At 38.2% G+C, this 24073-nt stretch overlaps 2 protein-coding genes across 2 annotated transcripts; both read right to left on the reverse strand.

Annotated features, from left to right (window-relative positions):
• Positions 1–1931: 1931 nt before the first annotated feature.
• Positions 1932–10647, reverse strand: nkain1 (sodium/potassium transporting ATPase interacting 1). The gene is made up of 8 exons (XM_017454271.3): positions 10379–10647; positions 9871–10171; positions 7699–7836; positions 7410–7490; positions 5389–5586; positions 5071–5131; positions 4878–4959; positions 1932–3431 (listed from the first exon to the last, which is right to left on the reverse strand). The coding sequence occupies exons 2-8, from the start codon at positions 9937–9939 to the stop codon at positions 3422–3424; spliced, it is 639 nt and encodes a 212-aa protein (XP_017309760.1). The 5' UTR covers positions 9940–10171; positions 10379–10647; the 3' UTR covers positions 1932–3421.
• Positions 10648–15081: 4434 nt separating this feature from the next.
• Positions 15082–24053, reverse strand: snrnp40 (small nuclear ribonucleoprotein 40 (U5)). The gene is given in 10 exon segments (NM_001200470.1): positions 15082–15298; positions 15439–15542; positions 15623–15684; positions 18101–18183; positions 18293–18413; positions 18535–18657; positions 19596–19761; positions 20910–21003; positions 21532–21661; positions 23800–24053. Coding segments are annotated over 10 exon segments (1044 nt in total). The 5' UTR covers positions 23911–24053; the 3' UTR covers positions 15082–15248.
• Positions 24054–24073: the final 20 nt, after the last annotated feature.

Here is a 24073-nt window from a genome sequence, read left to right on the forward strand (position 1 = left end):
CCTTTTAGACATTGTCTGTAGACAATTTAGAGATGCAAATCAGCCTACAGTGCATGCCTTTGGACTTGGGGAGGAAACTGGAGTACCCGACGGAAACCCTCGAAGCATGGGGAGAGCATGCAAATTCCGTGCACACAGGGTGGAGGCGGGATTCGAACCTCTAACCACTAAGCCCCTATATATAAGCACATGCAAATGCTGTAGAGCAAAGATGCCTTCAAAAATAATGAAATTAAATGCTTATACATTTTTTAAAAATGCTATAAAAAGCAGTAAACAATAATAAATGAAACAAAGTCAATATTTGGGGTGACAACCTTTTGTTTAAAAAAAACAACAACAACAACAACAACAAAAAACAGTCATGTACAATTAGTGCAGTTTTATAAAGAAATGAGCTGTACGTTTTACTGAGCGTCTTGCAGAACCAATCACGGTTCTTCTGGAGACTTTGACTGTTGCACTCGGTTCTTATTTTTGCAACAAATCCCAGAAGCCTTTATTGTGGGTTTTTTTTTGTCTGAATAGTGTTTCTTAAGTAATATGCTGCTTTCTTTACTGACATACAAAATTTTTCAGTAATGTTCAATTTAGTGCTGGACAACTAATGTCTGGGAATCTAAAATGTTTGTGTACTCGATAATGTATAAAATAAAGTCATAAAATAAAAATCAACGACAAAGTATGTATGTGTGTGTATATGTATATGTATGTATGTGTATATGTATGTATGTGTATATGTATATATATATATATATATGTGTGTGTGTGTGTGTGTGTGTGTATATATATATATATATATGTATATGTGTGTGTGTATATATATATATATATGTGTGTGTGTGTGTGTGTGTGTGTGTGTGTGTGTGTGTGTGTGTGTGTTTGTACATCATATTTAATGTCTGTCTGTTGTATATTTTTATATATTGTTAAGTGTTGTGTAGCACCTGACTCAGGAGAAACTGTACTTTGTTCGATTCTTAGCCCTGTGTTGAATAAGAATGACAATAAACTTGATAACTACTTACTACTTCTACTAAAACAAATATGATAAGGTTATTAAGACCATTTCGAGACATTACTCATACATTACATTTCAGGTTGAAATTGTCTTGCTATATTGGAAGAAACCCCAAAACTTTATTAAACTCTTATTTTCCACCTTATTATATTCTACAATTATCTTAAACATTATAGTGAGGATACACAGGCTGAAGCAGGGACTTTTACAGTTTACAATAATCCCTTTAATGGCTGTTAAATGTAAAATCTTTAGGTGATATATCTAATCTCTACCTCAGAATGTCTGTGCAGGAACTCAACAACACAGAGAAATTTGCATGTGAATCTTAGTGGGTTTATTTTCCCTGTTCCCTTCTTTCTTGTTTATATAGATGTAGATTATGGCACCGGATCACAACTCTTATATCTCTAAGCCCACATGACAGAAGCATGCTCAAAATGTAGTGTTTTGAAAATGTTTGGCATGTAATGTAAAACATAATTGTAAAAAGAATCAGCACAGAGCAAAAGTACTGAACAATTATTAGCTCCTGTGGTGTCTAAAATTGAGTCTAACGTTAGAGTTAAAACTTTTAAGGCTTTAAACATTTTAGTTTTAAGTGTTTTATACTAAATTTGACTGATTAACTCAAATGTAAGGACAATGCTCTAAATGTGTGTATTTTACAGCAATAAAAATGGAAAATAAAATGCACTGTGAAGTTTGTTTAAGAAAAAGAGTTGCTGTAGTCTGCCATTAGCTTTGGAGTCATTGGCAGATACAGCGATGGTTTTAACCTGTGAAGGTATTTGCTGTTCTCCAACAAATTTTGACTAAGTATACATTTTTCCAATGTCTTTCAATAAGAAAAAAAATAACACAAGATTTAGAAAAAGCCTGTAAAGAGTAATATCGAAGACTTCAAATGTTCTGCAATATTTATGCTTTTATTAAGACCCTTAATTCAGAGAATGTAATTTTTGTAATGATTAGCTGGAGTCCCATTTTGTTTTGCTTCTGGTATTTGCAGGATGTTTCTTCAACTCGAGAAACACAGTGAAACATTTTAGCCTGACAAATCATCAGCCATATTCACTGTGTACACGTTGTCATCTGACTGATCATCAGTGGGAACACATTGAGAGTCCTGGTTTATGAGACACTATTTACCCAAACAGGACCTCATAGATGTTTCAGTTTTTCTTTTAAAGAAACACCTACAAATATGGAATATTCTAAAAAGAGTTTATTCGTTCCAACAACTCCCATACCCTCACAGTCTCCTTATTCCCAGCCTCAGCCATGTACATGAATATATATATATATATATATATATATATATATATATATATATATATATATATATATATATATATATATATATATATATATATATATTCATTGTAGAGTGGTTTACAAATAGACAATTATGGCTACACACATTCATCCTAGAGTGGACCAGAACATACTTTTAGTCCACTCACACATACACTTATGCACATTTGAGTGAGGGTCACACTAATGTACAACCTCTCTACAATCTTTCTGATATTTACATGCAGAAGATCCTACGACATTCCCCAACTACACAACTAGCCAATCTAAAAAAATTCACCTAAAACATTACACTGTATTGGCTTACGTCATAGTATAAAGAAAAAAAAAGTTCTCACCCTTGCACCCACACACACACACACACACACACACACACACACACACACACACACACACACACACACACTCGAGCTGAAGGAGCAGCTCAGAAAAGAGTTCAAAGGTTACCTGGGTCAAATGTTATCCTCCCCGCAAATAACACTAAACATACACACACATGCACACATGGCAAAAGGATCGGAGTCCTCACATCTTCCCCCACAATGCCTAGGCAAATAGGCAAAACAATGGCATTGTCAGTTACTGGTTTGCCTGCCTTTTCTCCCTCCCCCACAGGCCATGGGCAAATGTACATTGTCTACTGATCACAGACAATATTGTATGTACTTAACACTAAAAAAAATGTCAGTGAAGACTTGGAAAAAAAAGGATTCAAACAATATAGTGGAAGCACACCATAATCAGAGCAGTCAACTGCAATGCTCTATGGCTTTGAAATTGAACTGCATTCTGTAGAATAAATCATAGCTATGCATTTGAGATTTACTAAGTAGTTTGTGCACTTGAAATTCCAAAGTACACAGACATATACACTACATATTGTGGCAGTACAAGCTTTCACCCACAGCCTTTCTCTCACAGTGACTCACTGAATGCACAGTGTCTGTGCTGCAGTTTATTTTTCTGCCAGCAGAGGGAGACAGTTTCAGAAACACGGACAATTTTGTAGAACTATATACTGTAACCCACAATGCACAGGACGGCATCTCTCAAGAGTTCTGCTTCGGGAGCGTCTGTGTCTTCCTACCCAGCCCTGGACACAGAAATGTAAAATAAAATTTTTTAAAAATCAAGAAATTAGACATGAACCACTTTTCTTTTTTTCCCCCCATACAATGCATTAAAACAGAGGTCTTCACTCTTATCAAGACTGATCTTTGATCAAGGATTTGCTGCAGGTTTTAATCCCAGCCCATTAGTTGCCACTCCTAAAGGTCTTTAAATGACTAATAAGAATATATGATTAAACAAGTAGAATCAGAAATGGCAACTTTTTGTACTAAACCAGGCCTTTGAAAAGCTTTAAGGAAGGGGTCTGTGCAAAGTTAGGCCCAGCTGGACCAGTATGTGTAACATCAACAGTCAATTCAGCTGAGATTTTTCATGACCTGTGCCAATATAAAAGTAGTTTTGCAAATCTTTAATATCTTGTAATTTCTAAGGAAATCATCTAACATGCAGTTTAAATAAACAAACAACATTTCGTAATAGCAGAAAATGAATATAGACCTCCATAAAGACAAAAAAGCAAATACAATAACTCACACAGTTCACATAAGCTTCACAAGTCCAAATAACAATGACTACGTTTACATGCACATCAATATTCTGATATGAATCGGAATTTGGCAGTATACTAATTATTACTGAGTTATGTAAACCCCTCAATCCGATTGCCCAGATCAGATTAAGACAATATTATGATTAGCTGTATTTAGGAATGGCATCTCAGGCATACTTACAACCATGTATACAGGAGTCAGCCTTCACATCTTTTCTGACTGCTGCCCGTACAACGTCACAGAGCAATCAAGCACATTAGGAGGAAATCATGTACCCTCATTCATATACATGAGCTCACAGATGCCCATGATTAGCTAGTGGTGCTCTGACTGACAGGGGAGAGAGTAATGCCATCTCTCCCACCTAGAGAGGATGTCTGTAGCATCAAAAATTGGGCAAATGCATTTTCCGTTGCATCACTCAAGAGCACACAAACCACTGTTTTTTTTCTTAGAAGCTTAAATGTCAAAAATATCACTATGTTACAAGATTTTTTCAGTTTAACTTGTATTTTTTTGTTTTAGCTGTAGTTTAGTTTTAGTATGTTCTTTTATTCTGTGTTTATATGAGTAATTGGTCATGTACTGATTGGAATTGGTCATAGTATGCCTAATCAATCAGCACCGAACAGTGCTGTTAGCCCTGCCTTCATACATACACACATTCATATATATATATATATATATATATATATATATATATATATATATATATATATATATATATATATATATATATATATATATATATATACATACACACACACACACACACACAAGGTCAACTAACTTCCTGAAAGCTTTTCCTAACTCTGATGGCTGGCTTTACACTCTTTATCGTAATGCATACTGCATATGAAGTTAGATTTCGCAAATATCCCATATATATATTCCTTAATTAAAATGAGGATACCTACGTATAAAGAGGCTGCAGCTGTAGGTGGGAACTCTTTTGTGGTGGCTGATACCCATACGAGTCAAACCCACCGATGAAGTCAACTGTCACACGCACACACGCACAGTCAAAAATGAGAAAAACTGTTGTGGGCAAGGTGTTAAGAACATGCATCTATAACAATAATAATACATTGTTAAACAGATAATACTTACAGCTGTCCTCATCATCCAGGAAGACTTTGCTAACATAGCAGGCGTATACAAATCCAAAAAGCTAGGACAAAAACAGAATCGAGTCAAAGAAGTTGTTTTAAATGCAGTTTGGGCAATGGGTGGTCAAGACACATTACCTCAGTTATACCTTTACCTTTTTATAAAAATGTATTTTAATCTGATCTGTATAGTTTTAGTGCCTGAATATAGAGAAAATATGTGAATCATCCATTCTGTAGTGTGGTGTTTTATACATATCACAGTGCACTCTTTCATTAAGGTCTTTAATGAACTGATATGGAAAAAAAAAACACTCACTGCGAGAAACACTTGCAGGGCAGAGCTGACCACCTCTATGTACTGGTAATCCAGCAGGCAGCCAGTGACTGTGATCACATGGTGGTCTTGTGGAGCCAATAGGGAGTCCGGCACTGTTGTAACTAAGCAACCAGGTCCATTCTCCATCCACCAAGAGCGATGTAAAGAGGTATTAAATGTCATCAGGAAATCTCGATCCTATACATAGATGTGGGAGGGGGGGGGGGGGACATAAGTATGTACTGTGCACTGTTAAACAAATAAATAGGTTACAAAGAAATATCTTAGTTAAAACTGTCTGGTCAAGTCAATTTACCCCATATGCATAATTTCAAGATATGAATCATTTGCTATAAATAAAAGAAAGAATTGTTTAAAATGTAGTCACTCGTGATAATGGCTCTGTGGAAGTACATGACCTTCATTTTCCTACTCAGCTTCATAAGAATCTGTTTTTGTCATGCATATCCTCTTAGCTGTGCAGCTGGATCTGTCAAGGTATTCTGTCAAAGTTGTAAAACAGGGTGTAGACTGCCCTCGGTTTTTGTACATTGTTTCGGGTCATTTTCCAGTGTTGGACTTGCAAGTGTTGTAACTTTTAACTTGTGCTTCACTTATAATAAACCAAAGAGCATCACCTTAAATTCAGGCATTTGAGGCCTCACAACTAATGGATTTTTCAAGAGAACTAAAAACCAAATGATGACAATATTATGCACTTTTATAAAGGTGTGCATCACCCACAGCCATCAGTGGCTGGAAGCCAAGAAAGCAAATCTGGCCATGCACTCTGGGTGGGAGGGATGGCATACTCCCTCTCCCCTGTCAATCAGAGCAGCATTGTGAAAAAACAAGGTGGCTAGCTTCAAGTTTCTTTGAGGAAGCTTGTGTTAGTCTTCACCCAGTCGGTGGTTGTTGTATGAAAGAAGAGAGTCTGCATCAGGACTGAGATCCCATATATACTGTATGCTACATTTGGCTTATTTGGCTGAGAGGAAGTGGTTATTACCTCATATAATAATTCCTACCAATGTAAGGTATGAACGTATATGTGATTCTGGACAATAGCATTGTCTTTACATTTACATTTATGGCATTTGGCAGATGGCCTTATCCAGAGCAACGTACAGAAGTGCTTTGAAGTTTCTATCACTATCCTAATGCTGGTTCACTAGGTCAAGGACTAAAAATACCATCAGTCTAAAAACTCTGCTGGGGAGGTAATATAGTAAGAAAAGTATACAGACAACACAATATGAGATATGTGACATCCTCACTCAACTCACTCTGAATTATTCTTTATCTGGTCACTTTATACCTACGATTAATACTTAATAGCATTATATCTGTGATTTAGAACTCAGAAGTAAGTAGCAGTGATTCTCCGTGTTCTGACGTCCACATTCATTATGATTTTCTGGCTCCCAGTGGACATGTTCAGGTTACACTCATGCATGATACGTTATAATTTTTTCCCTTTTTTTCTGTGTACTGCTTATTTTGTGTACAGCGCTTTGAGAAGCTGCTACTAAAAGCGCTTTAAAAAATAAAGTTTATTATTATTATTATTATGATGATGATGATGGCAAACACTTACGCAAATGTCTCTACCCAAATGCCTCATGTGTTCTCAGATGGACACAGAAGAATAAACCACGTTTTGTTTTGTTTTTTCCCCCAAGAGGACGACACCAGACCCCTTGCTTACTGGCACACCTGTTCAAAGTCACTGAATTTTCAGGTTTAAAGTTCTAGGTGGCTGAAACTAAATTCTGTCTTCACTTTCCTGTGTGTATTCAAGTGAACTGACGAATTTTAGTCATGTTCGTCCTGGCTGCTTCTAGCTTACTACTACAGCCTGGTTGATGTGTTCAGTTATTAATGTTTAAATTATTTATTTGGTTATGTTAAATAGTTGGCTTATGTGATTAAGAGTCCCAAACAAAATAAGCACAAAACATTAGTACTTCAGACAAATAATAAACCATAATAACTGAGCTAATCATTCTTCTCTTATTTACCTGAGACAGGTGGCCCACCTCCAGGTAGAAACAGATAATGAAAGCATTCCAACCGACCCAGACCACTAGCCACACTGCATACTGAACACACAAAGTAAATGCACGTTAGTTAATACAAACCTCAAAGCACTAGACACATGTAGCAGAAAAGAAACTCAAAACACAGATTCTGATAAGTACAAGTCAAATAACGATGATGCTTTGTGTGATTTCTATTGTATGCTCTACTCAGTCAACATATGCAGGTGTGCACTTACCAGTATCTGTGTGTATGCAGGTGTGCACTTACCAGTATAAGATATCGTGAGCGGACTTGCACCGTCCCAAACACTCCCAGAATAACAGCCAGGATGTGAAAAAAGTTTGCCAAGATGGGAGCCCATTGATAGCCCAGGAAATCAAACACCTGCCTCTGCAGCACAGCCAGCTACAAACACACATATTCACACATGCATAAAGTTAATGCACACTAACCTGCGGTATATAAATAGCAACTGTCTTCTTAATGGTTAAAACGGCTGAGAGCAAAAATCTGTATTAGACATGTCTTTGTTGTAGATCAATTGGAAATTGGGGATGCACTCAAGTGTATTGGTTCTAATTATATCCATCCATCAAAATGTGGAATAATGATGTTCAAAAGCCGTTCACTAGGACATCTGCGAATGAATAATTAAAGAGCCTGACATTCTAGCTGCCCGCTTTTGAATACTTTGGATTGTTCAATCTTAAAAATAGATAAGATTTGATGTAGCCAAGTTGCCTTATTTTCTTATGCCTCACATATGCACAAATAGTGTAACCTCTCCTTCCTGGCTCCTTTAAGCAGTTTCTATGTTGCAGCACAGACCTGGCCTACATAGCAGACCCAGCACTCTGCCCAGAACGGGACGTCTGGTATTGTTGGCTCTCATAAACAGGTGAAGCTCAAAACAGGCTACAGGCATCCAAGAAACAAACAGGCTGCTTGGCACAAGTTTTGTGGATCAGCCAGGCAAAAAGAGAAGGGGCACAGAGCAAATGTACAAAGATTGTCAGGGACACTGGCAAATGTGCCACAGTGTCAGTTTCAAATACATGCCTGCTCAATCAACACAACAGTCAATACAACTAGTATCAGTTCACAGCTGGTCAAGTGACGTTTTTATATATATATATATATATATATATATATATATATATATAACTGTTATATGGATGATGAATGATACCATGATTGCAATTTAGTGCAACGGGTTAAAATTGGCAGTCTGTCACGCATCTATTCTTACCAAAACCAATCAAGAGTCTGTGAACTGCACAGCTAAAATGAGCCGTAAAAGGCCAATAAAACACGGTCATCCATTTAAGCCAGGGGCGGACAAATGCAACGGGCCCTTCACACACACACACACACACACACACGCATGCAATCCCAAAGCGCTCTGCTGCAGCTGTTTCCATGGAAACAGCCTGGAGCCCCAGCCCACAGCCCTATGAGAAAAGAGCCCCTACCTCAGGAGATCCCTCTGTGCCACATGCACACTCTCACAAAACACACACTGATCTGGGGCATTAAAAGTTTCCATGAAATCCATTCTGGTGACGAAACAATTATGTTAAAATACTGATCTCAACATTTTGAGTATTGGCTGATACCTGACACTGATCCCATACTGATGTCCTCCAGTTCTCTGCAAGACTTAGTTGCTGATTGATGTGAAACATGACAGGCCTGACGCCAGTGTGCTCTAACTCCTTAAAGATCTCAGCGACGTCTCAGCAGGTCCAGTCTTACATTTGGAACTACGTTCCTTTTCAGTTCGTGTCAATGTAATTTCTAAACAATCGATAGCAGCTTCTGTGACCTGTTAATCACAATCCATTATCACAGCATAATATATGCCAGTTAGATGTTCCTAGCATATTTTCATTTGACTCATTTGGCTGTGATAACTTGGTGGTGGTGGTAGCACCTCAGTGGTTAAGACGATGGATTTCTGATCAGAAGGTCGTGAGTTCAAATCCCAGCACCACCAAGCTGTCACTGCTGAGCCCTTGAGCAAGACCCTTAACCCTCAACTGCTCGGATGTTTGAATGAGATGAATGAAAGTCGCTCTGGATTAGGGCATCTGACAAAATGCCATGAATGTAAATTATGCAAAGAGACAGGACACAACTGAGCAGTTGAGTTAGTAAAGGGGGTTGTAAACCCAGGTGGGTGGTGCTGGGATTTGAACTCGCACCCTTCTGACGAGTAACCCAAAGCCTTAAACACTGTCCTAATTTTGATACTCTGTACCAGACTGCTGGAACTATTAATCAGTCTGTGCAGAAACTGGGGAAGATTTTTACCCTTAGATTCACAAAGCCTGTTCCCCACCTCCAATCACAGTCCCTCATATTCACTTAGACACAATTAAACATGTGAGTATGAAATCAGTGTGCAGTAAGGGAACACAGCACAAGGCGTTCACCTACCAGCTGCAAGGAGCAGATGACCACCAGCGTGCACCTCCCGTCGCAGCGGCCCATGCTCTCGCGCTTCATGCACGGCTTGGGCCCCGCGAGGCGCCGCGAGAACGACGGATCTCCGTTCAGGTCCAGCGTGGCGGCTGTATACCGTTATTTACACACCCGAACCGTCAGGGAGCCCAGCGGACTGCAGCCGCGGTTCCGTGCGTTAATACTTCAGCGCTGCTGATGATCATAACCGCGCTTCAGCCGCGTCTTCGGGTCACTTTGTTCTCTCACGGAGCCGACCGCAACGGGTCGGCCACGCCTTCATTCCGCGCGAGGGGGAACCAAGAAAGCACAAAGAACAGCACACACGCGCACACAGACAGAAACAGGGAACATGTTCAACTTGGACAAATGAGCATCATATGATATGCAATCACACGGACAGCGAACGGGAGGTGGGGAGGAGAGTGTAAAAATACCGCACATGAAATCTGCGCGAGGCACAAAGCACGCCTTTGTCACTTACCGCGCGCGCTGTCCGGCGTCGCCTGGAAAAAACAGGCCAATTTTAGACAGACGGATTTAGCTGAGACTGAACCTCCCTGATGAGCATCCCTCCGTCCCGCTCGGCTCTTTGTCAACACCGACAGGAGGGTGAGAGAAAGGGATTATGGGTGGAAACCAAACCCTCGTGCAAGTTTACCAGCAGTCCGCGCGGGGGAGTGCGCCTCCTTTCTCCTTCTTCTTCTCCTCCAACCGGGCGAATGAACACAAAGGAAAAGAGCATGGCTCCATCCTTAATGGCACCCTACCCCCTATCGAAGTAAAGGCTGTAACATGGTGCATGGAAGAATGGCCTCAAAGGGAGTGCATTCATTAGCTTCATGTGCAAAGGGAGTTGGGCAGGATTCAGCCTAATAAAGTAAAGGCTGCAAGGGGAAAACTGGTACACAAAAAAGGATGTAGCACCAAGATGAACTTTTTGGAGAGGACAAAGTTTTGATGCAGAATTAGTTGTTTGATTGTTATACCTTTTTTTTTTTTTTTTTTTTTTTTTTTAAATCTTTTTATTAACTGACAAATACAGGACAGCTGAGTAGCCTATCACATGTTTAACATGTTTCGTATACAGAATGTTCAGGATGACTATTAAAGAAGCTGTATGTAATTTTTTTAGATCCACAGTGCTGGAAAAGCTTCCCACTTAGGATGAGAAAGGGGTGGTAGGGAGATTTAACACTGTGTGGTGTGTTTTGTGAGGCATTTTTGTTTTCATATTTGTTACACTGTAGTTAACATCAGCTGTAATTAATTTCACTTATAGGATAATACCTATCTACCTAGTACAGATGCTTCTGTTTATAGCTGCAGCCATCTAATTTTCTTCTTAATTACATCCTTTCCTGCTTTTTCACCATGACCATTACATTGTTTAAGTTACCAACTACACCCACTTGATTCGGGGAAATTCCAGACCTGTTAACAAAGAATCTGGGGGAAATATGCAAAAGTATGCCTTGCAGTTTCACCTGGGGTGGCTGGTATAGATGGGCTATCAGGGGTATGCCAACCACTTCACCCACCCAAAAAACCCCTCAAAATAAGGTTTTATTTTTGGCATCCACATCAGATTATTTGTTGGTAAAAATGCCATAAAGTGGATTTTTGTGGAACCAAGTGCAACAGTACCACTAATGGTAATATGTTAAATACACAGAATGGTATGAGGAAGCAGTACTGGGGCTGATTCTTTATAACCTAGACTGTAGATTCATGTGGCTGTCGGGTAATTACACTGAGTGAAATGTCACCTAGATTTGATCTCTATTTGGGCTGATAATTTTCATTCCTTGTCACTGACACATCTATAACACTTCATCATCAGTGATTGAGACAGTGTAATGAACAAGAACAAGGTAGATTATTGATCATCAATTTGATGATCAATAAGAACTCAAAAATGACTTTTGAGTAGAAAGTAAAAGTAGATAGACTAAGCACTCATTGTTCACTCACTGTGCAAATTATACAAAATGACAGGACCATAAGTTTAATGATTTTTTAAAATGATTTGAATGGTTGCAGCTTTTATGTTTTCCATCTTTGTTATTAGGTGGAAACTCAGTAGACTATTATAGAAGCACTTAAATTTTTTTATCTAGCTGCCAGTCTTCCTTTAAGTGTGTATGTGTATGTAATAGTTTGCCCAATATCATTCTTATTATGCCATTGTCAAGACCTTGTAATATAATGGATTGCTCATCCCTAGTAGTTTCATTTTTAAGAGCTATTGATATATATATATATATATATATATATATATATATATATATATATATATATATATTAGATTTTAGCTCTTCTATACAATATCACAACCAGCCATCATTGAGTTTCTCCATATTTACATCTTAAAATAAATTCTACAGAATTGCAGCTTTGTCTGTTATGCTACATAAAATGTATTAAAAGGCTTCAGATAGGGAGTAATTAAGCACCATTTATAATCATGTAGTAAAGGAAGGATAAACCGTGAACTAGAAATCCTCCCACAGCATTAATGAGTAGGTAGTAATATAATATTAGCTTCCAGTTTAAAGTCCTTTAATATACAAAAGTACAAATCTTTAGGGTACTCTTCTCCATTTAAGAAATATTGCTGAGTGATAATGTTGTGAGCTCACCCATATCATTACTAACACTGAAAGCAAATGGCCAAGCTCAACTAATAATCATAGATTTGACTCAAATATTTGAGTCCATGTTTCGCAACAAATTTTCAATGTGTAGTTTAACGTAATGGAAGGTTAAATAAATGGTTTCCTCCCATGCATTTACAGTATAGTACAATTTGAAAGCCTGTTTCTTGGAGAACGTGTGAGCTCTGTCTGCAGTCTCTCGTGACTCCGCAGTTGAGCCTGAACCTGCCCCACTGGATCTGCACTGAGATACTTATAGACATCATCAGTGCCAGTGTGGGCCCAGAGCCACCCTAATGAGGGAGTGTGACACTATTATTGTGGCATGTGTAGTTCTAAACAACACTGACACATTACGAGAAGAGTCTTGCAAAGGAAGAATGCCCACAACTTCCTGACCACAGAGAACTCAGTTATCACAGGTGAAAACTACAATACACTTTTCTCAACATGCCAGTTTGTTTCAAACAAAGACTAAAGGCTCTTGATTTCCATCTTTTTTGTGATAATTAAAAAAAAACAACAATTAGTTTTCTACTGGCGACTTTGCTGCTTTCTACTGTATTTAACAGACCATTTAATGTTCATGCTGGGTTACCATACATAAGAAGGCCTAGCATCATACAAGTGATAGCGTTTAGGTGTTTTACAGTAGGTACTTGTGCTATGGGGCAGTAATGCCTTTCATAAATATCTATTAGACTATTAGATAAACATAATACTATTATGCAAATTCTACCTGACTAATTTGTTTTTGTATTCCTCTTTAATTTTTTGCCAAACTTGTTTAATACCCTGGGGGTTTCACCCATATTAACCATATATGAAAATTAAGGAACGGCAGCACACATGAAAAACTTCTTGACAATAATTTTGTCTAAATGTTGAATGCAAGATAAATGACTTAAAAACACCATAATTATTATAATTAAGAATTATTAACTGTCTGCAGCTTGATGCCATTCCACCTCACTTTCTTCTGGTACTGCCATCTATTTATTGAAAGTGCACCTCTTATGGTTTTTCAAATATTACATTTCATGTAGTGTGCGATAGAACTGTTTGTGAATGTAAAGAGTCTGCAAAGTTTCAAAAATCAAAGTGCACAACAAACTGAGTTATTGACTCCCAAACAAAGGAACTGATTCTGAACAACTGAAACGAGTCGTTAGTGATTCCAGACTTACTTCCTGCACTAATCTATGTAAGTTTGTAACAAAAAGCCCCGCCTCTGGTCTTCATCAGTTGCTCCTGGACAGACTGAGTGGTAGCGCGCGTTTCCTTTTTGAAAGGCTGACAGTGGTAGACCAATCGCAACAGACTGGGACATCTGACCAATCAGAGCAGAGTATGCTCTCTGAAAGGAGGTTTTTAGAATGAATCTAGAATGAATCCTTTAGAACGGATCATTTAACGAGTCGTTTGTGACACTGGCAGAAAACAGGTAATGCTGCAATATAAATTATGAGCATGTTAAACCGTTTTTGACTTAGGAAGCATGCAAATCTATTGTACGAGACAGCTAAAACAAAATTAGTCACGTTTCAAAACCATAATAGGTGCACTTTAAAAAAAAAAAAAAAAAAAAAAAAAAAAAAAAAAAAAAAAAAAAAAAAAAAAAAGATTAATGTCAGTAGTCTTTGTATTAAAACACAGAAACCGCTTGTTCTGCTGCTAGAAAAATAATACATGTGATTATTCTTCATTACAAATTGTAATTGATCTCATTTTCAGAACTCGACTAGTGATGGCTTTTGAAGTTCATGGTAAATGTGCAAAATCCTTCCTCAGACGATCCAGGGTTAACTAATGATTTTTTTATTTTTTTATTTTTAAATTTGAGATTAGGTTCTGGCTTTTATAAGCTTTCATCCTGGAAGGTACTCCTGATTTTAACAACCAGCGTTTATCTGACAGTGATATATTTTCAGAAAAATGGGAACACACTCTAGCACAGAACAATCTAGAACACGGGTTAGAATAATGTGCAGTGGAGTAGGCCAACATTACACTTTAGAGGATCCAAAATCTGTCTGGCAGTTAAGGAGGCAAAGAATGGATACCCTCTCGAAGTTATTAGAGAGCATTCATTTCACATTTATGAAGAAATATGCAAACCTTTTAACTGAATTTTTTCCCTCATTAGTATTATCCAAATATGAAAAAAAGGCCAAATATGTTACTAGGATCATGAAGGAGCATCTGTGAAATCCACTTAATGTCTTGCTAGAAATTATTATGGTCTTCTTCATGGAATGGAAACCTGCACGTAACTGTACTCACAGAATCCATGCAGTGCTCTGAACACTGAACATAAAAACAGTAATCAACACCTGTTACACCTGGAGATGAGTTCATGCGAACACAGACTGTCCAACAAATGCAGGTCCACTGTAGCTACTGTTAAGAAATAATTTGGCATGGTCTTGTTTTTGTAAATGAAAAGGAGTCCAGTATATCTAGGACAGTTACGAGAAGTTGATACTGATCAGAAATAATAATAATTTTTTAAAAAAAGCACTGAATTTACTTTCTTCAAAAATGTGTTTATTAAAAGCATAGAAAAGGAATCCAACATTTTATCCACGGCCAAGGACTGTCTCAAAATTTAACATTTCTGTTTCTCAAAACAGTAATCTCCACCGCTACCCCAAAAGTCTTTCAGACACACACACACACACATACACACACCCACCCCTACTGAATTTCCCCCATGTACAGGCGTTTATCACTGGATCCAGACAGAACTGTGGAAGAAAAAACATGTCATGAAATTAAACAGAACACAACAAGCAAAGAGTAAACACAAACACTTTTCAGTGCCACTCTCGAAATTTCCACCATGTTAAAGATAAAAGGGGGGAAAACCAATTGTAGGCGTATTTACCAATGGGTTCCTCTGGATGAAAGGCCACCTCGTTGACTGACCCTGCATGACCAGGAAGCTTATAAAGGATTCTACGAGAAGTCGTGTCCCAGATATACACGAACCTAAAAAGCAAACATGCAGAATTATACACCAGGCATTAATCTGAATGCTCATATACGCCTGTATGCACACGTTGTCTTACCGGTCAGCGGAGCCTGCCGCTATCTTACTGCCATCTGGTGACCAAGAGCAGCGCAGAAGATTCTGTGGACAAAAGAAATTCATAAAACATTCAGTACATGTATCAGTTTCCACAACGGCACAACGTGCAGGCGGTCATCAGGACAGGTGATCTCAACAAGAACGGTTGTCAGTGAGTGAGAAGAGAAATGAAACACTGTATCTAATACAGATGATGTGTATCCGTGTATCGGTCGCAGCTCTTCAAGACAAGACGTGAGTGTAAATTTAAATGTTCCATTCAGCTAGCTTTTCTCTGGACATGCAGTACACTACCATTCAAAAGTGGACAGCAAATGAAATATGTATATTTGTAAAAAATTTTAATGACAGTATGGCTGAAATTAGGTTAAATTTGTTTCTACTACAACTGATACAGCAATGACAGGATTTTTGGGTGGCTACCTAGTACCAACTGTAACTAACTAGTTTTGTGAAGCAATATTGGTGTGTTTGTAACTATTTATGGGTAACCAAGGACACATTTTGCCCCATTAAATGTTTTAAATAATAATAATAATAGATATAATAGATTTGCATTTTGGAAAAAAACAAAATAAATTTGTTCCAAAGGCAAATACAAATAGTGAAGTACCCATGACTAAATTAATCTCAGAATCAAAATATATTAAGTTCTTTTTTTTTTTTTTAACTTAAGCAGTTTTACTTAAAATTATGTTTCCCCAAACAAATACATTTATTCATTTAGCAGACACTTTTATCCAAAGCGACTCACAAATGAGGAAATACAAGCAAAGCGATGTGTCAAGCAGAGAACAATACAAGATTTCTAATTAAGTTCTAGAGAAGCAAAGTGCACAGAGTAGAGGTGTAAGAGCCAGTATAACATATTTTTTAAATAAATGTTTTAATAAAAAATTTAAAATTGTAAAACTTACATTCAAATTCAAATTCTTAAACAAGCAGCTTTCTTTTAAAACTTAGGAGAAACAGTAAGGAGATTTGCTTATTTAGGAATTCTAAGAAAAGCCTTCTGGGTGATTCACCATCATGAAGCTGGTTTTGTTTTATTTAACACTTATAGGCCAGTGTATAAGTCTATATTTGTTATCCCTGTAAAGTACTACAAATAAATAAAATCTTCTATAAGCATGTGTGTCAAAATGTTCGACTGGTAGTGTCCATGTACATCATAATACAGGCTGTTTATCAAAACGAACACATGCAAATCCTTCAAAATGTATCAAAAGATTCAGCTGAACTTCACGTTTAAACAATTTAATGTTCATTTACGCATAAAAAAAAAAACCCAAATCACTTATCTGTAACATGTTCTACCTATTTTACCCTGTAGAACACTAAACTGAAAAACACAAGAGATTATTACACACCAAGACAGAAACAATATCATCACTAGGGGTGTAATGATCCAGCGATATATTGATCATATAACCAACGACCCGATGTATCGATGCGATGTGTAAATTGATACACGTATGACTTTAAGATAGACCACAGCTGGCGTTACTAGTGTGCAGAAAATATTTAAATTGGGCTGGCAGACGTACCACTCACCCACTTTTTCACTGTACCTCACACACGCAGAAAAAGCACATGTGTAGAATTATTGTGTAATTGGTAACTGAAGTAATTAATTACACTACATTTGTATTTAAAGCAGTACATCAGTTACTTATGCTATAAAAAGTGCCGTTTTCTCACTTGGCTCAGAGCGCATGTTTGCTCTCGCTCTCTCTCGCTCACACACACACACACACACACACACACACACACACACACACGCATGCATAGAGATATATATTTCATATTTGCTTGAATGCAAACAAACATTTTTTTTTTCCAGAATGTTACAGTTGGACTTTTTGTAGCAGAAATCAATACTCAGTATGTTATTTATATCTTTATATTCTTGTTGAATTCAATAATAAATATAACGGGATAGAAGGAACTGAGCCGTCACTTGATTTATCAAAGTTCTTCCACCACGAAAAAAAGAGAGAAAAAAAGGCAAGTCTTGGGTATTAAACTCCATGGCTGAAAACGACCCGGCGATGGACCTTTATTTAGGACACTCTAATTCCAGCCACTTCCTGGGTGCGACATCCGTCAAAGTTTACGTTCATTACAGATCCTTATTTGCATTGAAATATGTAGTATTCCATAGTGGAAAAAAGCTCAATGAAATTTTTCTAAATATATTTTGGTCGCATCTGTGAATTAATAGAAATGTTACTGATTGTGTGAAATAGACACTTTGTTTAATATCGATCGCAGGCCCCTGAATAGATCGGATCGAAATCGCATCGCAGCAGTCACTGAAGTATTGGCAAATATCGACTCACCGGCTAAAATAATCGATATTAGATCGTATAGTCATGAAACTTGCAATTTACACCCCTAATTCCCCCCTTTTTTTCTTTTCTTTTCTTTTTTTTAATAAAAAAAGCACAAGAATTACCTTTTCAAAACTGTGGACATTTCCCTGGAAAATCTTCACACATCTCTCTTTAGGGGCAAATGGACGTATATCCCAAACACGCACTAAATCACAGAGGAGAGATTATTTCAAACAGGAGTTGACACACAGTATATTAGTCTCACGCTCTGCTCCTGCATCGCTCTCCCTCACACACTAAATTCAGCCTCTCACCACTGTTGTCCATGGAGTTGGACAGTAAGTAGGATCCCTCTGAGCTGAGACTGAGTCCTGTTACGGAGTCTCCGTGGCCCTGCATGCTATAAATCAGCTTATTCTGTCTTAGGTCCCATACCTGCAGCACGCACGCACGCACACACACACACACACACACACACACACACGAAAAGTAAACCCACTGACAAACACAAACCGAGGCAGTGTGTGAGCATGTCTGTGACACATGGACGCTCTACCTTGATGTCATTGTCAATGCCTCCTGAGATGATCTGGTCACTGGTGTCGTTGAAGGTAACACTTAGAACCTGGTACGTGTTTTGGAACGTATGAATGGACGCCTTCTTCCTGATGTCCCACAGCTGAAAAACAAGAAACAATTAATTCTTTACCAAACTTTTATATTTGCTCAACATCATCATATGAACAGAACACCATACTAAAGATCAAAGCCTGCATTTATGATCAAGACCATCAAATTCCATCCATTTTATTACATTTGTCACATGGAGTATCCACTTATTAGAAGTTGATTTATATTTCATTACCATACGTAGTATTTCATTCAGACTTTGTTTACACATTGGGGAAAATATACTTTATAGACAGTGTCACATTGCAAATTACAAGTGAACAAATCCATCCATCCATCCATCCATCACAAGGTCACGGGAGAGCCTGGAGCCGATCCCAAGGAACTCTGGGGCACGAGGTGGGGGACACCCTGGACAGATTCCATCGCAGGGTACAATAGCACACACATTCACACACCTATTCACACTCTGGACAATTTGGAAATGCTAATCAGCCTACAGCGCATGTCTTTGGACTGGAGTACCTGAAGGACAGGGAGAACAGGCAAACACTGTGCACACAGGGCAGAGGCGGGAATTGAACCTCGTAGGTGCGAGGCAAACGTGCTAAGCGCTAAAGCCCCTCGACAAAAATAATAACAGCAAAATACTGTTTTTGCCCAAACTGTTGTTTCTTGCCACAAATTTCTTCTTTTATATATATATATACCCCCCCAAATGAAAATCAGATTTGATTAATCTTTTCAACTTTAATTAATTACACACAATCAAATACAAATTGAGAAAAATCATTTTTGTTGTTGTTATTCGGACTGCAGAAAACCTCTCCTGCCCAGATCAAACCGCATAACGCCCTGTGAACACAGAGGAGCAATCCGTCCCAGTGTACAACAAAATCACAGAGATTTGAATGATCTCATCCCCATCCACAATCCTCATCTCTCACGTGTACCTCATCATGCAATTCTGATTTCTGTCTTATTTACCTTCACAGTTCCATCATCACTGCCGGTGCAGGCCAGCTGTGGACCACGGCGAGCAGGAAAACAAGAGTTTACAAAGGATGTGTGGCCTTTCAGTCGCTTCACACGCTCACCCGTCTCGCTGTCCCACACACAAACGGTCTTATCTGTACTGGCTGAAAAGAGCAGACTGGGGAGCAGACAGACAAGGACATCTGAAAAGGTGTTCAAGAAGCATCTTATACTGACAGTGTTAACTTTGCTTTGTGAAATCTGTTTCCTGCTGCACATTCCAAAGTGCAAAAAGCGTGTTAAATCAGAAAAACTGTAATACAAGTGCATATAATTGCAGTGCAGAGATTTTATGAGTAGACAGAGTCGTTGTGAAATGCACCGACGCTCCCCATCCAACCTGATGGAGCTTGAGAGGTCCTGAAAGGAAGAAGAATGGGAGAAACTGCTCCAAAATAGGTGTGCCAAGCTTGTAGCATCATACTCAAAAAGACTTGTGGCTGTAATTTTTGGCCAAAGGTGCTTCAACAAAGTATTGAGCAAAGGCTGTGAATACTTATGTATATGTGTTTTTTTTTAATTTTTTTTTTTAATAAATTTGCAAAGATTTCAAACAAACTTCTTTCACATTGTCATTACGGGGTATTATTTGTAGAATTTTGAGGAAAATAATGAATTTAATCCATTTTGGAATAAGGCTGTAACATAACAAAATGAAGAAAAAGTGAAGCGCTGTTTATACTTTCTGGATGCACTGTACATAGTGCTTCCGCAGTAATACAGCTCTGTCCTTCGGCTCAGTTTGCACTGTGTGTCTCTGTTTTGCAACTCACATCTGGTAGTGCTTTCACACTTATTCGTCCGGTTGCTGTATCTGCATCAGTGTGAAACTGATACTTTTGCTTTGTTTGCTACTTGGTTTGGTTTGATTTAATACTGAACATAAAAAAAAAAAACTAACCAAAAAGCAAAAACATTTACGTGCCATGTAGATAAACAAACCTTTGGCAAGTAGAAATACTAAAATCACCTAAACATGGAGAACAAGGAGCCAGCGCTAAGTTTATCATATCACATGATCACAGTTGGGTTGATTCGGAGTCAAACTTCTTTTTGTCGCTGTAATCAAACCATGCGGGAGTTCGCTTGGAACCAGACGTCAGTGTTTGATTCAAACGGACCAATGTGTGAAAGCAACCTAAACTTACACCAGCCCTGCTCACAGAACTCGATCTCACAGACAAGAGACCAAATTACTAAGAGCACGATCAACACAGAAATCAGAGTGTTATACATCAGCATGCATCAACTCGCAAACATACAAACCTGCCGTCTGTATTATAATGAAGCTCCATTACAGCCCCAGTGTGGCCTTTTAGTGTAGCGAAGTTCTCACATTCTCCATACACGTTCCATAACACTGGACAAGACACAAACAGCATTTCAGAAACACTTCATATATATTAAAAAAAAAAAAAAAAAAGACAGAACACTGAATAGTTAGTTAAACTAATTAGTCAAATAACAGGCAGTAATATTTGAAAAGCACAAAATAAATGCTGGACACGCAAAAGGATAATAAAAATCCCCCTCATATTTTAATGAAATTAAAACCCTCTGTTGGACCAGAGACTGAAATAATTGTCTAGCAAGAGGACTGCAGAGTGGACAGACTTTACTAGAAGCACTAGTTTTACTCAGCATACTGAAACACCAATATCTGCAGCTTCAGTCAGTTAATCTAAAGCGGGGTGAGTGATAAAACTGAGTGTTTCGGTAAAACTCCTTTATCTTCGCTAGTAAAGGGCCTTCATGAGATGCTCCCACCAATGCATGACACACACACACACACACACACACAAAAAAAAAAAAAAAAAAAAAAAAGGAAAAGCATCACAACTCTAAACAAACTCAGAAGTTTTTTAATGTACTCAGTGAAATGCCGTACAGATGAGGCGGTCGTATCCTGCAGAAGCAAGCATGGAGCCGTTAGGGTGAAACTTGCAGCAGTACACTTCTCCCTCATGCCCAGACAACAACATTATAGGAGCCTGCAAACTGGAGCTGCGTGGAGGACCCTGTGAAACCAAGTCACACACACAAAGATAATCCAGAATATTGTTCAGTAAATAACAGTCATTTCTGGCATCCTCAATTTTTTGAAACAATTAATAGGCCTAATGGTGAGCTTAGTTAAAGTTAACAATTTGGTTATCAGTGGATTTTATTGAGGAAGGTGCATTCAATTACAAGCTCCCCATTCACATCTGTCTGTCTGTCTGTCTATTTAGTTGCATAACAATATGTTTACATGCACATCAAATTCCGTTTAAGGTCTATATTCCGGTTGCAGCTATACCTGGATACGATGTTTATATACATACGGGTATCTGAATATTCCTGTATACATGGTTGTTTAAGTATGCCCGAGTTGCCAGTCCTAAATACCTAACCTACAGGAAAGCATCTGTAAGCACCCACAATTCCTTGTGGACTGAGTATGCGCATAGATCTCCTTTCAGTGGATTTTCTGAAAAAGGTGTTTACATGCAACAAATTTCCGATTAAAACAGACATATTCCATGGAATCAGAATTTGAGGAATCAGACTATTGTCTTAATCTGAATGGGATTGCAGCGTTTTCATGACTCAATACTAATTCTATTATTGCCAAATTCTGATTAATATTGGAATATTGATGTAAATAGTCATTGTGGCATGTTTTACCAATACCATAAGTCCATTATCTCTGCAATATCAGAGCCACAAGTAATGTCCTGAAAAACTGTGACCAACGTCTACAAGCTTCTGCTGGCAAGTTATGAGAAAATCCATAGGACTCTGTGTCCTGTGTTCACATTCAAGATCTGGGTTGTGCTGTTCAACAAAATACAAATCAGTGGATCAGCTCAGGAAATGTCAAATACATTTCGAATCTGATCTGACCCAGGGTTGGACCTGTGCATTCCTGGGATATGTATGCATTTATTTATATTTAGCCCTTACAAGTTTAGCCACTCAATTTATATGACTAAGGATCAGCCTTACTTTGATTAAAAGATTCACCCATGCTTATTCATGAGCTCATGTTTTGTTCTTATGTTTTTCTCTTATTATGCTTGGACATGTCCTTTGTATGGACACATCGTTATAAAAGCCAGTTGTGTCCAACTGATGCTTAGACTATGGAGTGCCTGGGATGTCATCACACATATGATAAACCATCTCTTTGATTATCTCTTGGCTCTTTGTCGCCTGATTCTTCGGTCAGCTTACTTCTGGTGAAAGTGCAGTATTTTGATCATCCAGAAAAGATTTACAAGACCTCTGTAAAGGCTTTGGAGGTTTATAATGAACTGTGCCTGTTTTCTAATTAAAAAATAAGAGTACAATCAGACTACTCTGCTCCCAAATAGGCTCAATAGCTGTGATACCTAAAAGTATAATAATAAATGTGATTATATAATCTGGAGTTCAGTATTACACAAAATTATTGTGGTTCTCATTTTGGCCATTATGCTTGAGTGTTTAAAGCACAGCTATTATGGTTTTGAAACGGGCCCAATTTTGTTTTAAAGGTCTCATAGAATAGATTTACATGCATCCAAGGTCAAAAAACACTTTAACGTGCTCATAATTTAAATTGCAGCATTACCTTTTTTCCCCCGATTGTTACAAATGGATCGTTAAATGATTCGTTATAAAGGATTCATTCTAAACTCATCCTTTCAGAGAGCATACTCCGTTCTAATTGGTCAGATGTCCCAGTCTGTTATGACTGGTCTACCGCTGTCAACGAGTAGCCAATGAAGACCAGAGGCAGGGCTTTTTGTTACAAACCTACTTAGGTTAGTACAGGAAATAAGTCTGGAATTACTAACGACTCATTTCAGCTGTTCAGAATCGGTTCCTTCTTTAGGGAGTCAATAACTCCGTTTGTCGTGCGCTTTGATTTTGAAACTTTGCAGACGTTTTTACATTCACAAACGGCTCTATAACACACTTCATGAAAGGTAATATTTGAAAAACCATAATATGTGCACTTTAAAGTAACACACTGCTGCTACATCGAAAATCGCCTACTCTCCTGCTAAAAAGTGTGCACTACAGTCGACGTTACCTAGCTATTTATTCATGTATTAGCCTATGTGTAAAACAGTGAAGAGAGTTTATTCCCACACAAATGCATGAATCTATTCCGAAACACATGCAGTACCATAGTGGTGAGTTGTTGGGACTGCGCCGCTGCCACCAGCTCGGTCCTGGGCCTCTTCACCCCCGCGGGAACGAGCGCCATGTCCGCGCCCCGCTTCACAGCTTCAATCATCGTTTAAAGCGACTGCAGTTCAGAATTAAGACAGAAAACGAAAAGATTTATCGGAGTTTTCTTGTAGCAGGAGTTTGTATGAACTAACCAATCCACCATCCACCAACCGCCATTAAACGTTCCTCTGGCTGAGAGAACAGTTCCGCTACAGTCGCTGTTTTCT

The sequence above is a fragment of the Ictalurus punctatus genome, chromosome 24 (genome assembly GCF_001660625.3).
Source record: "Ictalurus punctatus breed USDA103 chromosome 24, Coco_2.0, whole genome shotgun sequence".
NCBI classification, from domain to species: Eukaryota; Metazoa; Chordata; class Actinopteri; order Siluriformes; family Ictaluridae; genus Ictalurus; species Ictalurus punctatus.

What these genes read in the sequence shown, in the direction of transcription:
- nkain1 (XM_017454271.3), bottom strand. Translation starts at nt 9,939, where the DNA reads ATGAAGCGCGAGAGCATGGGCCGCTGCGACGGGAGGTGCACGCTGGTG. An exon ending in GCTCACGATATCTTATACTG is followed by an intron (nt 7,491 to 7,698) that starts GTAAGTGCACAC and finishes TTGTGTGTTCAG; the next exon opens with TATGCAGTGTGGCTAGTGGT. An exon ending in AGGTGGGCCACCTGTCTCAG is followed by an intron (nt 5,587 to 7,409) that starts GTAAATAAGAGA and finishes ATCTATGTATAG; the next exon opens with GATCGAGATTTCCTGATGAC.